This window comes from Macaca mulatta, chromosome 17 (assembly GCF_049350105.2).
Source record: "Macaca mulatta isolate MMU2019108-1 chromosome 17, T2T-MMU8v2.0, whole genome shotgun sequence".
Taxonomy (NCBI): Eukaryota; Metazoa; Chordata; class Mammalia; order Primates; family Cercopithecidae; genus Macaca; species Macaca mulatta.
The window spans coordinates 12,585,963-12,602,068 of record NC_133422.1 but is presented as its reverse complement, the minus strand read 5'-3'; the positions used below and the strand labels follow the sequence as shown (position 1 = coordinate 12,602,068).

Below are 16,106 nucleotides of genomic sequence, written 5' to 3'. Positions count from 1 at the left end.
TAGGTCACTTCCAACTCTTGGTAGCCATTGCTTTGATTGTGCTTTGTCTTCAGGATAGTACTGGCAAAGCCATGTTCCATCTCCTATTACAATTCTTCAAAGAAATGCTTCAGGATCTTGATACCTCTTGCTTAAAATTTCCATCGAAAGCTCTGTTGTCTGCAGCTGATGTGGGCACAACAGTTTTGGCACCCACCAATGGGAAACTTTGCTCAACATCAATTCTTCAGAATTGTGTAAGCTGAACCAATTGAGAGGTCTGTGGCGTTGGCATTATTTGTAGTATTATTGTTAGTTCTCTTCAATTGGTACATTAATCAGGACACCAAAAATTGATGTGGATAGTCTGCACCATGGTCTCCATCTTCAACATCAACTCAAACTACATACTATTCAGACATTAATAAAACATTAGTACAAGTTTATTTTGCTACAAAAAAGGTTTGAAAGCTATAGAGTTTTTCATAATATTCATTTTCCATGAACTTTGTGAAGACTCCTCATATTATTGAACCCATAACATACAGAAATGTGATATCTACATTAAATCTCCATAATGTAATGTATTTCTGTGTAACATATTTGTCAAAGATAGAAAAAAGGAGGTGGGTGGAAGCAAAGCTGTATAAAAATGATTACAAATGACAAAGTTTTTATAGCAATGTATTGTTGGGTTTCTAACATGAATAAATGTAACATGTATAATAATAGTACCACAAAAGAAGGGGAAGAGAATAAATCTATACAGAAGTAATGCTTCTATATCTCACTAGAATTGGCTAGTGTAAATCAGAAGTAGATTCTGATAAACCAAGGTGAATATGGTAAGTGTTAGAGATACCACTGTAAAGAAATTTTTTAAACATAGTGAAAACATAATTAAAGAAACTTAAATATATCACTGGACAATATTTAAATAATGCAAAAGAAAGCCGTAAAGAAGGAATTGAAGAACAAAAGACATGAGACACATAGAAAAAAAGTACAATGGCAGATGTGAATCCAACTAGAAACATTAAATGTGAATGAATTAAACAATATAATCAAAAGGCAGAGATTGTCAGATTGGATTTTTAAAAATCCTACTATGTGTTAGCTACGTACCTGAGACATATTTTAGATTAAAATATACAAATAGATTGAAAGTAAAAAGATGGAAAACGATATATCATACAAACAGAAACCACAAGAAAACTAGAATGACTATGCCAATATCAGACAAAACAGACATGAATATTTTATAACGATAAAAAGTTTCATCCATCAGGTAGATATAACAATTATAAATACATACGTACCTAATATCACAGCACCAAAATATATGAAGCAAAAACTGTCAGAAATGAAAGAAAAAATAGACAATTCAACAATAATAGTGGGAGTGTTCAACACCTCGTTTTCAATAGATAGTGTTATATCTATTTCCTAGATACAACAACTAGGAAACAAATGAGAAAAGAGATAGAAATTTGGACAACACTATAAATCAGTTAGGTCCAACAGACATCTATAGAATCCTATACCCAAAAACAATGGAATATACATTGTTCACAAGGAACATTCTCCTGTATACACCGTATACTAGACCATGAATTAAATCTTAATACATTTAAATGAATAAAAATAATATAAGGTATATTATCTGACCATGATTCAATGAAATTAGAAATCAGTAACAGAAAGAAATTCAGGAAATTCACAAATATGTAGAAATAATATAATACACTTCTCAATTAAAAAAGGATCAAATAAGAAATCAAAACAAATTAGAAAATATTTTGAGCTAAATGAAAATGAAGACACAACATACCAAAACTCATGGGATGGAGTGAAGGCAGTGATTTGAGGAAATTTTTAACTCTAAATGCCTATATTAAGAAAGAAAAAGAATCTAAAATCAATAACCTAACCTAAACCTCTATCTAAAGACACAGAAAAAGAAACGAAATAAACCAAAATCAAGCAAAAGTAAGGACATAATAAAGATCAGAGCAGAAATTAATGAAAGAAAATAATAGAAAAATAAGACAAAATTAATGAAACCAAAACCTGGTTCTTCAAAAACATCAAATAAATTGATAAACCTTTAGCTATATTGATCAAGAAAAAAAGAGACAGAAGACTCCATTTACTAGAATCAGAAATAAAAGAGGGGACATTTTTCTTACATTCTTTCTTACATTATTTTCTTACATTTTCTTACATTATTTCTGTAAGACTAGCAGTCTTACAGAAATAAAAAGGATTATAAAGGAATACTACAAATAATTGTATGCCAATAAATTGGATAACTTAGATGATAAAATGGACAAATTCCTAGAAAGACACAAACTACTATAATTGACTTGAAAAGAAATACAAAATCTGAATAGATCTATAAGAAGTGAATAGATTAAATTAGTAATCAATAAACTATACACAAAGAAAAAAAGCTCAAACTTAGATGGCCTCACCACTGAAATTATACCAAACATTTGAAGAATTCAAACCAATTCTTAACAAACTCTTAAAAAACAGAGCAGAGTGCAGTGGCTCACGCCTATAATCCCAGCACTTTGAGAGGCTAAGGCAGGTGGATCACTTGAGGTCAGGAGTGTGAGACCAGCCTGGCCAACATGGCTAAACCCCGTCTCTACTAAAAAATACAAAAATTAGCCAAGCGTGGTGGTGCACACCTTTAGTCTCAGCTGCTCAGGAGGCTGTGGAGGGAGGATCGCTTGAACCCGGGAGATGGAGGTTGCAGTGAACCGAGATTGAGCCACTGCACTCCAGCCTGGGCAATAGAGTAAGATTCCATCTCAAAAAAAAAAACAAAAAAAAACATAGAAGATGAGGGAATACTTCCCAACTCACTTATGAGGCCAGTATTACCCTGTAACTTACTTATGAGGCCTATCATCAAAACCTATGTGCTATGTTAAAATCAAAAAAGTTTCCCCTAAAAGATATCGTTAAGAGATGAAAATGCAAACCACAGAGTGGGAGAAGTTCCTTGAAATATGAATATCCAGTCAAGGACTTGTGTCCAGCATACACAAAGAATTCCTATAAACTGTTTTTTAAAAGACAGTCAATTAACAGAAATAAACCTGAGCAAAAGATTTGAACAGGTACTTCACAAAAGTAGATTTCCTAATTATGGCCTACAAACATATGAAAAGGTGCTTAACTTCATGAGTTATCAGGGAAATGCAAATTCAGATCACAATGCGATACCACTACATATACATCAAAATGGCTAAAACGATACGAATTATTCCAAGTGGTGACAAGAATATGGAGCAACGGGAACTTTTATTTAATGTTTATGGGAGTGAACTGATACAAGCGCTATGGAAATATTTGGCAATATTTACTAAGTTGAACACATATATGGCCCACCAACCAGCAATTCCACTTCTAGGTTTATTGTACTTGACAGAAACACACATATATATATATTGACCAAAAGACACATAGATGAATGCTCCTAGCAGCTGTGTTTGTAATAGCCCAAAATTGGAAACAACCCTAATGGATAGACAAATAAACTGCGGAATGTTCATACAATAGAAAATAGCAACAAGAATGAACAGTTATAACCCACAACATGAAAGAATCTCACAACCATAACACTGAATGAATGAAACCAAATATAAAAGAGTACATACTGTATGATTCCACTTACATAAAGTTCAGACTCAGTCTATCTTTCTAGAAATCAGGTAGTGGCTCTCCGTGGGGAGGGGAGGGTGACTGAGACAGGCCACTAGGGTGGGAGCAGTGGTGAAATTCGATTTCTCACTGAGTACTGATTACACAAGTATAACAGAGACACAAGTGCTGTGTCTATGCATTGAGGATTTTGTATGTTTCTGTGTTGGTTATGCTTCAGTAAAATGCTTTACTTTTCAAAGTCCCATATGCTAAAAAAAGAATAAAAAACCCAAATGCAAAATTTAAAATGAAACGACATAAAATCCAGGTCCAGAAGTGGCCCCTAACCCTTGCACCCTCTGGCCTGGCTCTCTGACCTTCACGGCCGGCAGAGCCCCCCTTGCTCCCTAAGCTTGGCGACACTGCCTCCTCATTGTTCCTCAGACACAACAGACAGGTTCCCACCTCAGGGCCTCTGCCCTCACTTAGGGGCTTCCTCCCCCAGGTAACCCACACTCACTCACTGATGTGTTCAAAATTGTACCCAAATGCCGCCTCTTCAGAGAAGTCTTTTGGGCCACCCTGCTTCCTGTGACGTATCACTACCTGCTATGAGACTGATTCCTGCCCCTGCTATACTAAAACAACATTGTAGGCGGGAACATTTTCTATTTTATTCCCTGTGGTGTCACCAGTGCCTAGAACAGGGATTTGTTGAATAAAGAAATGAATGAAACTCACAGTGAACCATGGTTTCTTATTCATTATTGCACTCCCCCCACCCCGCCCCGCCCCGTGACTACCCATAACAGATGCTCAATATGTTTAATTGCTTTGGAGCTGAATTAAGAAAATTGCATTGCCAATAAACCGTTCCGTGGGGAGACCACAAGGCCTTCTGTGGACAGTATATGCTTGTTACCATTGCCATGCAGTGCTCTGAAAAACAAGGCAAAGCTCTTAAAATGTGCGGTTAGACTGTGTATCCCCTTCTCACTTAAAAGACACAAAGCCAGCCCTAAGAAGACAGATCAATGCAATGATTCAATATTGCTGTCACCTAAGGGAGTAAGAAAACAACCCTTTTGTTTGGTTGCGAGTTTCCTGCAGGGAAGAATCTTGAGTGATGGGGGAGTGAGAACACACTGGAATACTTATTTGCCGGATGACATCGGCTGCCTCACCGCCCGTGCAATATTAACTCTCGGTGTCTCCAGGAGAAATGACAGAAAGTCCATTTCTCACCACAGCGCTTAGTGACTCACCCAGCTTTCTTTATGTGCTGCATCACAGGTATAAATAAGACTTGTGGAAAGAGGGCTGATGAAGGTGCGTGCAAGGCGTGTGCTGCAAAGGCCACCTTATTAGCGCGTTCAGACCCAGCAGAGGCTGACAGTGGCTGATTCACTGCATGTCCTCCAAGGGAGGTGCTGGAGATGGAACTCAGCTTCTCAGGGACCTGCAGGTCACCCGGCAAGCACAGCCCTTGCCCAGAGGAAAATAGGAGCAGGCCTGGCCCCTGACTCTTCCTCCAGGACAGCTTTGGGCTCATGGGGAAGGAGCCTCCTCCCCAGCCACCCTTTCCCTACACCAGTGATGCAGAGAGCTCCTCACCCCTGCTGTTCTAAAACCTACTCTGTGGAAACTGAAACTCATTCACACTGAGGCGGACACGCTGATAACAACTTTAAGAAGTTTTTCATCTAAGGCTGAGACTGTAAACCAAAAGTAAAATTCTAAGGGGCCCAGTTAGCTGAATGGACCCCTCTTCCTGGCCAAGGGCATTCCAGAGTTAACCTGAAAATCTAGCTCAGGCCATGATGAAAGAGGGGGGTGGACATGCCTCATTAGATACCCCCCAGCGTTAACATCAACACAGACCTTAGGTCTGATGGGAAACATTTATGATCTAGTTTCTCTAGAGCCTGCGACCTAGAGGCTTCATCTGCATGATAAAACCTTGGTCTCCACAACCCCTTGCCATAACCCAGACATTCCTTTCTACTGATAATAACTCTTCCCTGCCAACCTCGAGTTGTCCCACACTTCCAGATCGGATCGAACCAATGTACATCTTACACGTATTGACTGATGTCTCATGTCTCCCTAAAATGTATAAAAGCAAAGCTGTACCCCGACCACCAAGGGTACATGTTGTCAGGACCTCCTGAGGATAAACTTTCTAAATTGATTGAGACCTGACTCAGATATTTTGGGGTTCACAAGACAGTACAGATTTCCTTGGGGAGCCTAACTGAACTCCTCATTTAGTCTCTTAAAATCATGTCTCTATCTTTTTTTTTTTTTTTTTTTGAGACGGAGTCTCACGCTGTTGCCCAGGCTGGAGTGCAGTGGTGCGATCTCGGCTCACTGCAAGCTCCGCCTCCTGGGTTCACGCCATTCTCCTGCCTCAGCCTCCTGAGTAGCTAGGACTGCAGGCGCCCGCCACCGTGCCCGGCTAATTTTTTGTATTTTTAGTAGAGACGGGGTTTCACTGTGGTCTCAATCTCCTGACCTTGTGATCCGCCCGCCTCGGCCTCCCAAAGTGCTGGGATTACAGGCTTGAGCCACCGCGCCCAGCCCATGTCTCTATCTTATTTATCTACTTTTACTGTGTTCCCATCCTTCGGTTCATTCAGACTCAACATTTGACACTTTTAACCTAGGGCATGTCAAAAGCTTTACTCATTTTTACATACAGTATGGAAAGCCCAGTGCCAGCTATGCATTCCGCACAAACACGTGCGTTCCTTCTCTCTCTGACACACAGTCAAAGCGCTAACTGTGGGCTGACTGGGTGTGGAGGACCTTGCTGCCATGCTCATCTTCCCGTGGCCATGACAGGGAAAAATACAGTCACCACCCAACTGGTGTCACTCTCAGCCACCTCCCTCACTTCAAAACCTTCCATGGCTTCTCAGAGCTAAGGAGAATTGAACCCAAACATTCATCCTGGCATTTAAGGCAAATCCCCCAGAATATGGGCTAGTTCCCTAGCCCCATCAATGCCAAAAATGAAAGGCTTAGAACTGGAGAAGGAAGAACAAAAAATTCAGATTAAAACCATTTTTTGTTTTGTTTTGTTTTAGACAGAGTTTCACTCTTGTCACCCAGGCTGGAGTGCAATGGCGTGATCTTGGCAACCACAACCTCCACCTCCCGGGTTCAAGTGATTGAACTTGAACTCCCCAGTAGCTGGGATTACAGGTGCCTGCCACCACACCCGGCTAATTTTTGTATTTTTAGTAGAGAAGGGGTTTTACCATGTTGACCAGGCTGGTCTCAAACTCCTGACCTCAGGTGATCTGCCCATCTCAGCCTCCCAAAGTGCTGGGATTACAGCCATGAGTCACTGCGCCTGGCCTAAAATCTTTTAATTTCTGTACTTTCCCTGAAATTTTTTAACTTGAAAAAATATATCTGGAATTTTTAGAAAAATTAATAAGATATTTAGGGTAAAATATTCTGAATTACTTATATTTTCATATCTTCCAATTGAGCCTTAAATGGAAAGATTCACATTAAAATAACAATAGAGTAAGAGGCAACTTTTGAAGGAGGTTTATAGCATTGGCTGTGACGATGGTTTCACAGATATATGGTATACTGCCTTTGCAAAAATTGTAACTGAGGAAATTATGACAGTGAAAGAGATCAGACCTAACGGACTCCATCTTGCTTCTAACCTTTAAGCTGTCCTTGTTCATTCCCGGGCATAGACTGAACTAACTTTGGGAAGAAATTCAGTTTATGGTTTGACTCTGAAACAAAATTGATAATAACCCTTTCCCAAAAAGGCTCCCTTCTTGCCTGGGGACCAGTCTGCATTTGCAGAGGAGACAAACAGTGTTGTTTACTGTTCGCACTCAAGCACACACACACACATAGAGAGACAGAGAGGCTGAGAGAGAGAGAGAGAAAGAGAAATACCAGAAACTTGTCCGGTAAGAAATTCTTACCCTTTTTGCTGGCATACTAGGTTTCCAGGTTCCCTTTCTCTGCAGCTTCCAGAAGAACGAAGTGGCTTTTGATGACCCAGCTCCCTGTGCCATGGCTGTGGGGGTCAAGCCACTTTACAAAAGAAAATCACCCTTTTCTGTTTTACGGAACCACAGGCAAGAGATTCTTATTTTTGCAAGATGCTGCCCAGCAGGTTGCATGGGGAACGGAATTAACATTTTTCATCCCAGCCGAGGCAAAATACAAGTCAACCAGACAGTCGTCACCTGGTTCAGCACCCAATATCGACCTGGCAAGGCTCAAACCTTCTCCTGTTGGTCCCCGTTGTCTTTAATCCACTCACAGGGGGGAGAGAGAACCTCCCATAGGCACAATGGAAGAGCAGTCACCCTGAGTTAGGCCTGCCGGGCGTTCGTTCGTCAGCAATTCCTTCAAGGTTCCCCTCCGCACATACACGCACGCACGCGCACGCACGTACACGCACGCGCACGCACACACACAAGTAAAAGGAACAGAAGGCCTTCAAGACACAGATTCCAGCCCCAGTTTCAAACCAAGAGGGTTCCTCCAAACAAGTCCCCTATTCTCCATCCAATTAGACACCTGTAACAGGGCTACAGCTATGGACATCTGTAATGGGACTACGAATAGACACCTCATGATGGGGCTGCAGACAGACACCCCAAGAGGCTACCAAGAAAAAACAGCACCTCCAGAGAGGCCAACATCGGGAGAAGAAAGGGGCTGTGGACAGCACCTACAATACTCACCAAATCAGACACCCCACCATGGGGCCACAGACAGACACACCCTGCAATGGGGCTACAGACAGACACACCTGTGATAGGGCTACAGATAGACACACCCTGTGATAGGACTACAGACAAACACCCCACCATGGGGCTACAGACAAACACCCTGCAATGGGGCTACAGACAGACACACCTGTGATAGGGCTACAGATAGACACACCCTGTGATAGGGCTACAGACAGACACCCTGCAATGGGGCTACAGACAGACACACCCTGTGATAGGGCTACAGACAGACACCCTGCAATGGGGCTACAGACAGACACACCCTGCAATGGGGCTACAGACAGACACCCCACCATGGGGCTACAGACAGACACCTGCAATGGGGCTACAGACAGACACCCCACCATGGGGCTACAGACAGACACCTGCAATGGAGCTACAGACAGACACCCTGCAATGGGGCTACAGACAGACACACCCTGTGATAGGGCTACAGTTATGGGATGTTTCCCCAGGACTATTTCTCCATTGCAATTAAATCCATATACATTGGGTCGGCAGTGCGCCATGGGTAGAGATGGTAATAGAGTCAGCCCCCAGTCCAAGAGAACTAGGCAGCCACTTGGGCTGGCCTCTGGATCTATTGCCAGAGGGGGGCTACCAAACCATGGTCAGGTAACCACAAGGGCAATCCCAGGAAAGCCCCCAAATGTGTAACCACCCAATGGGTTCACCTTGCCCGCTGCCTAGACAGAGCTAATTTATCAAGACAGGGGAATTTCAATGAAGAAATAGTAATTCACACAGAGCCGGCTGTGTGGGAGACCAGAGTTTTATTATTACTCAACTCAGTCTCCCTGAGCATTTGGGGAGGGACCAGAGTTTTTTCTTTTTTGTTTTTTGTTTTCTTGAGACAAAGTCTGCCTCTGTCACCCAGGCTGCAGGGCAGTGGCTCAATCACAGCTCACTGCAACCTCCACCTCCCAGGTTCAAGCAAGTCTTGTGTCTCAGCCCCCTGAGTAGCTGAGACTACAGGCATGCACCACCACACTTGGCTAACTTTTGTGTTTTTAGCAGAGATGGGGTTTCGTCATATTGGCCAGGCTGGTCTTGAACTCCTGACCTCAAATGATCCACCCACTTCGGCCTCCCAAAGTGCTGAGATTACAGGCATGAGCCACCGGGCCTCGTGTAGGGTTTTAAAAAATAATTTGGCGGGGAGGGGTCGAAGTGAGGTTTTCTTGCTGTCTTCTGTTCCTGAGTGGGGTCGCAGAACTTGGTTGAGCCAAATTACCGGTCTTGATGGTGTCAGCTAATCCATCCAGTGCAGGGGCTGCAAAATATCTCAAGCATTGCTCTTAGGTTTGACAGTAATGATGTTATCCCCAGGAGCAAGTTGGGGATGTTCAGACTCTTGGAACCAGAGGCTGCATGACTCCTAAACTGTAATTTCTAATCTTGTAGCTGATTTGTTAGTCCTGCAAAGGCAAACTGGTCCCCAGGCCGGAAAGAGGTCTTTTCAAGAAAAGGCGATTATCCAGGCGTGGTGGCTCACGCCTGTAATCCCAGCACTTTGAGAGGCCAAGGTGGGCAGATCACAAGGTCAGGAAATCGAGGCCACAGTGAAACCCCGTTTCTACTAAAAATACAAAAAAAAAAAAAATTAGCCTGGCCAGGTGGCCAGCGCCTATAGTCCCAGCTACTTGTGAGGCTGAGCCAGGAGAATGGTGTGAACCTGGGAGGCGGAGCTTGCAGTGAGCCGAGATCACACCACTGCACTCCAGCCTGGGGGACAGAGCAAGACTGTGCCTCAAAAAAAAAAAGGGGGGGTATTATCCATTTTGTTTCAGAACAAAAGCAGTTAAGGAATCCATAAACTGAACTCCTTCCCAAAGTCAATTCAGCCTATGCCCAGCAATGAACAAGGACAGCTTAAAGGTTAGAACAAGACGGAGTCAGTTAGGTCTGATCTCTTTCACTGTCATAATTTCCTTAGTTATAATTTTTGCAAAGGCAGTTTCAGTCGTCCCTCAATATCTGAGGGGGGATTGGTTCCAAGACCCCCAGAGATACCAAAACCTGTAGATGCTCAAGTCCCTGATATAAAATGATATAGTATTTGCATATAACCTAAGCACATCCTCCTATACTCTTTAAATCATCTCAAGATTACTTATAATACCAAATGCTATGTAGTTACTATACAGCATTGTTTTTATTTGTATTATTTGTATATTTTTTTCCAAATATTTTTGATTCGAGTTAGTTAAATCCCCAGATGCAGAAACTGTAGATCTGGAAGGCTGATGGTACTCATCTCCAAACTCATCCAATTGTATACATTAAGTATGTACAGGTTTTTATATCTCAATCATACCTCAAAAAGTGTTTTAAAAAAATAGAAAGGTTTTGCATAAAATTGACTGCAGATATTTCATCTGAATTGGAGTTGAGTTTTGCCCAACATTCCTTACCACATTGCCCACGAAAAATCAACTGTTTGAGAATAAAAATGTATCTTTGCTTCCAAATACCAAGAAAGATAAGAATAAGAATTTATTAAGAAAGAGAAGTAATTTGATTATTAGTTTTTAAAAGGCCTCTAAATGCCACGAGGAAGCACGAGCAAATCCCTGTAAGATTTGAGGGCAGGAAGGGATGATTTCCGGATGGGATCATCGGGGGAGGCTCCAGGTGGTGATAAGCCTTTGAGCTGGCCCTGAAGAAGACGGATTTCCATAGGCAGAGACGAAGCTATAATAGAAAGCGTCAGAGGCAGAGAAAAACTAGAGCAAAGATCGCCCGGGAAGAAAGTGCGTTCCAGGGACATAAGTCAGCACAAAACATCCTTCGGGACAGGGTTTGTGTGAAGCAGTAGCATATGACAAGGCTGGAAAGGGAGGCAGTTTTGCAAAGCCCATAGAGATGCTGTCATAGTTCATCAGACCTAGGGCACCGCAGATTATAAAGTATACCATTATGTTATTTCCCACGCTACCAATTAAACTATGACCAGCATTGACTGTAAGAGGCATCCCCATGTCAAAGATGCTCAAATGTACCCAAAACGTGTCTTAGAATTGACAAAATTCAGGAAGTGAAGAGACTGGAGCACTGCAGTGGGGACAAGAAGGCATGAAGGATATTTTAATAAGGCAAGCTTGGTTGGCTTAGGATAAGGAGAACGTGGTCTGATATCACAGGCATGGGCGAGGCAAACGTCTGTGGGAAATGCGACCCAAACATTTCAGCATCCCACTCACAGTCTGTTGGCGCCACGGAGAATGGCGCCGCTGCCCTGGGGCTGTGCAGCTTGACCCTGCCTTCTCCCCCCTGCCCCAGCTGTAGCAAACGTTTCACAAGCGCTCTGCCGAGGAGGGAGAGGGCGAACGCTCCGAAGCACAGTCTGCTGCTTCCCCCGGAGCCGACAGCCCAGGCCGCCGGAGCGCGCCGGCTCCCAGGCCTCTGCGCCCTTGTCTCGCTGTGCACGGCTTACGAAAACTGACGAGGACAACGGGCCGTTCCTCAATCATGCATTTCCTAAGAGAACCAAAGGGGCTTTCTTCTATTTTCGTTCTTATAATTTAAAAAAGGACCTTAGAGTTCCGGCTTTGTAGCCCAGAGAAACGTATAGATTAAATCATCAAGAATTATCAGTAGACAGAAAGGGGGAGCTGTGGACCTTAAGGTTTAACCAGAAAAAACCCTGTCTGAGCCCCCACTGCCCCACTCACCTCCCCCCAACACACACATATACATACACGTAACATACACACATACAAGCTCACCCACCCACTCCCATACACACAGACACACACACACACATACACACACACATACACACACCTACACACCCACATACACACCCGAAACACACACACATACACATACAGACTCACCCCCACACACACATACGCACACACACACTCACATACAAACTCACATACGCACATACACATACATACACATACACATTCACCCACCCACACATACACATACATATACATACATGTACGCAATACATGTCACATGCAAATACACATGTAAACATATACATATCGCATATACACACAAACACATACTTGCACACACACATGTAAACATACATATTACATACACATACACACACATACAGTGAGACACTTGCAGGTGAAAAACAGGTATTCTTTTTGATTCTGAGTTGTTAGGTGTCATGAGATTTTTAGCCATAATCTAGAAATGGGTGATTTTCAATTTACTTTATGTGAATTTTCTCCTGGCTACACATTTGTCTACAGTGACATTAGAAGCAGCAAAGCAAGGACTTACATGCATATTTCATTAGTAGATAATTACATTCCTTATAATTGGTTTCTAAATCAGACCATTTCACACAATTATGGTGTTTCCTTTGCCTATTCAGTCAATCGAAAAGATAGTAAGAAAGTTCTTTGTTATCAAAATGGCATACTCTTAACCTCGATTATGGAGTGCAGGAGATAAACAAAAATAAAAAGACAACAATTTTGCATACATAGAATACTCCTTGTTAAAATGCATCCTAGATACAAAAGAAAGAAGGAGAACACTACAAAGATGCTTCTAAATATATCCAGAGTAACAAAATGCCAAGAGGGGAATTTGATAGTAGGGACAGATTTTTTTTTTTAAATCAATAATGAAGTCATGCTGTTTAAATGCCAAAATCATTTTTCACCCAAATGAAAAAAGAAAATTGGGCCATAATGACAGCCACAAAATAACTCCTAACAAAGGAGCTACAGGAGCCTGTACTTAGAAAAATCTAAGTGTATTTATTCCTGCATCGATTCCACAAACATTTCCTGAGCACTGTGCTAGGTGCTGAGGACAAAGCAGTGAGCAAAACAGTCTCAGCACCACCGGCACTTAGAGCTCACCCCTGGCTCACACACTCATATGCACACACACACTCATACCCTCACGCACACAAACACACGACTTAATGAACCAGCATACTGGTGGTATGTGGAGAAGTTCTCAGCAAGATGGTGTAAGGCAGCAGTGAAAAAGCATAATTTGTGTAAATCCCACCTTTACTAGGTAACCTTGGGCAACTAACTCTTTGTGCCTCAGTTTTCCTGTCTGTAAAATGGAGATAATTCAAATACACCTACTGGCACGGTGTTGCAAGGATTCCACAAATTAATATATGTAAGCACCTAAAACAGTGCTTGGTGTAACAGAAGCAGTATTATAAGTGTTAGCTCTTACAATATTTTCCAGCTTCTTCTCAGCTCTCCTCTAGAGCATAAAAATGGAGGTTCCTATTAGTTAGAAATGGAGGTTCCATTTCTGACTCTCTGCAGTCCTCTGGGCCCACCTGCAATGACTCCTGGGTGAAAACTGTAAGGCCCCAGCCTTGGCCAATAGCAGGTGCTCAATCCATGTTATTCTCACCCTCTTTCTACTTCTTCCTTAAGATATTGCCTCCTCCCAACAGCAGCCCGAGGGGCTCCATTGTCAGGATTTCATCATTCCTCCATCTCCATTTGGGGAGGGGAGACTACGTTCATTGATAGAATTTTCTTAATTTAAAATTGCCCCCACTCACGCCTGTAATCCCAGCACTTTGGTATTACATAAATGATTTATAAATGATATAGTTCAGATGTCATCGTTTTCCAGACAGGTTTGAGGGCCACTGTTGAAAGGGTGGTGACGGATGTCAGGGGTGTGATTCCCATGGGCATTTTGTGCTGCAAAAGAAAGAAGGAGAGGGAGAGTTAGGAAAAATCCCCGATTACGAAAAGCAGCAACATTTGGGGGTTGTTTGAAGAAGTGAGGAAAATTTTAGGGCTCAAAATTTTAGGGACAGGTGAAGCTGGTGGGTGTAATATGGACTTCCAAAAATGCCTTTACCAGCCACAGCAGCGGCCAGTGCTCGGAATAGGCAACCAACACGGAGCAAGGTTGCTGCCGAGCCCCCAGGGACGAACCGCTGGCGAAGGTGAAATGGCCTCGAACAGCCAGGGGAACTTGTCTATGTTCCAAGCTCCCTCAAGGGCTCCAGGGAGACTCCTTGGCCGGTCCTCATCCCCGTGCCTCCACCACCCAGAGAGGACACAAAGACACAGCGAGAGCGCCCTGCCCGAAGGATGAAGGAAGAAAAGAATGAAGTTGCAACTTCACGGCATTTTGCTCTCAGGATCCAGTGTAGACAATAGTCCAGCTTGTTCAAAGACAAAGCTTGAGGTACAGAGAGAGTAAAAGAGCCCATAGGAAACACATACAGCCATGCTTTGAGGGCTCCCTGCAGAGGCTTCCCGAGATCAGGACACTGCTGTGGATGTGGAGAATGTCCGGTATTGGCACACCGGCTCCCAGTGCCTGCCTTGGGGCATTCACTTTATCCTTCACCTTGGCACAAGGCACTCTGGCCACTTTCCTGCCACCAAAGTTTCATTGTCCCTTTAAGTAGCACCCAGCTTTCTCTAGTCCTCAAGGTTGCTGGCTTCATTTAGCCCACCATGCCCCACTCTTGCCACTCTTTTCCCTACACTACCCCCAATCCTGACCCATGCTTCATTTGTTTCTCAGCTCCTGTTTTAGTCAAGGAATGAAATTGAGATTCTTTTTTTTTTTTTTTTTGAGACGGAGTTTTGCTCTTGTTGCCCAGGCTGGGGTGCAGTGGCACAATCTCAGCTCACTGCAACCTGCACCTCCTGGGTTCAAGCAATTCTCCTGCCTCAGCCTCCTGAGTAGCTGGGATTAAAGGCATTCGCCACCACGCCTGGCTAATTTTTGTGTTTTTAGTAGAGACGAGGTTTCACCATGTTAGCCAGGCTGGTCTTGAACTCCTGACCTCATGATCCACCCACCTCAGCCTCCCAAAGTGCTGGGATTACAGGCGTGAGTCACCGCGCCTGGCTGAGAATCTTGATTCAAAACAAATGAGCCAAAAATCCCATGTCTTTGTACACCTAAGTGGGTCTTCCCCCCAGCCCTTTTGCAGTGACGCTGTTATTCCAGTGATGCTGCACTTGCCTAAAGCAATGTCAGCTGTCCTCTGTGGATTCGCCTTCAAATGTGCATCAGCCACAAAAAAAACATGCATCTCTGCCGGGCGCAGTGGCTCACACCCTCAATCCCAGCACTCTGGGAGGCCAAGGTGAGTGGATCACCTGAGGTCAGGAGTTCGAGACCAGCCTGGCCAACGTGGCAAAACCCCGTCTCTACTAAAAATACAAAAATTAGCCAGTGTGGTGGCAGGTGCCTGTAATCCCAGCTACTTGGGAGGCTGAGGCAGGAGAATCTCTTAAACCTGGGAGGCAGAGGTTGCAGTGAGCCGAGACCACGCCATTGTACTCCAGCCTGGGCAACAAGAGTGAAACTCTGTCTCAAAAAAAAAAAAAAAAAGAGAACATCCATCTCATTGCGTTGTATCAGAAACACACACACCGTAGATGGATGCAAAAGGCACTGCCCTTGGAATCCAATAACCTGGCTTTTGTCTTAGATTCACTACCTGCTAACTTTGTCAGTCCAGACTCAAACTCACGAGGCCTCTGGCCCTTCATTTCTGGAGGGAAATAGTATTATCTGCTCCCATTTGTGGGATTTTGTGAGGATCAAATCAGTAATTATATAAGGAAGCACATGTAATGCCACAGAGCATCATATTAGATTTTTTAAATATTTTAAAAATATTTTTCTCTCCTCCCAATTCACTTGCCAACTCTCTGCTCACTTCTGCTCTCTGGAGAAAACATTCATTCATTCATTCATTCATTC

At 43.2% G+C, this 16,106-nt stretch overlaps 1 protein-coding gene and 1 long non-coding RNA gene across 2 annotated transcripts in view; one reads left to right on the top strand and one right to left on the bottom strand.

Moving 5' to 3' along the window:
• Positions 1 to 8,048, bottom strand: part of LOC114673536 (uncharacterized) — a 159,129-nt gene extending 151,081 nt beyond the window's left edge. The window contains exon 1 of the mRNA XM_077974206.1: positions 7,596 to 8,048. Within this exon, the coding sequence (XP_077830332.1) occupies positions 7,596 to 7,688 (93 nt within the window). The 5' untranslated portion in view covers positions 7,689 to 8,048. The remainder of the gene's footprint in view (positions 1 to 7,595) is intronic.
• Positions 1 to 16,106, top strand: part of LOC144336270 (uncharacterized) — a 100,877-nt gene that overhangs the window by 72,595 nt on the left and 12,176 nt on the right. The gene's annotated exons all lie outside the window — the stretch shown is intronic.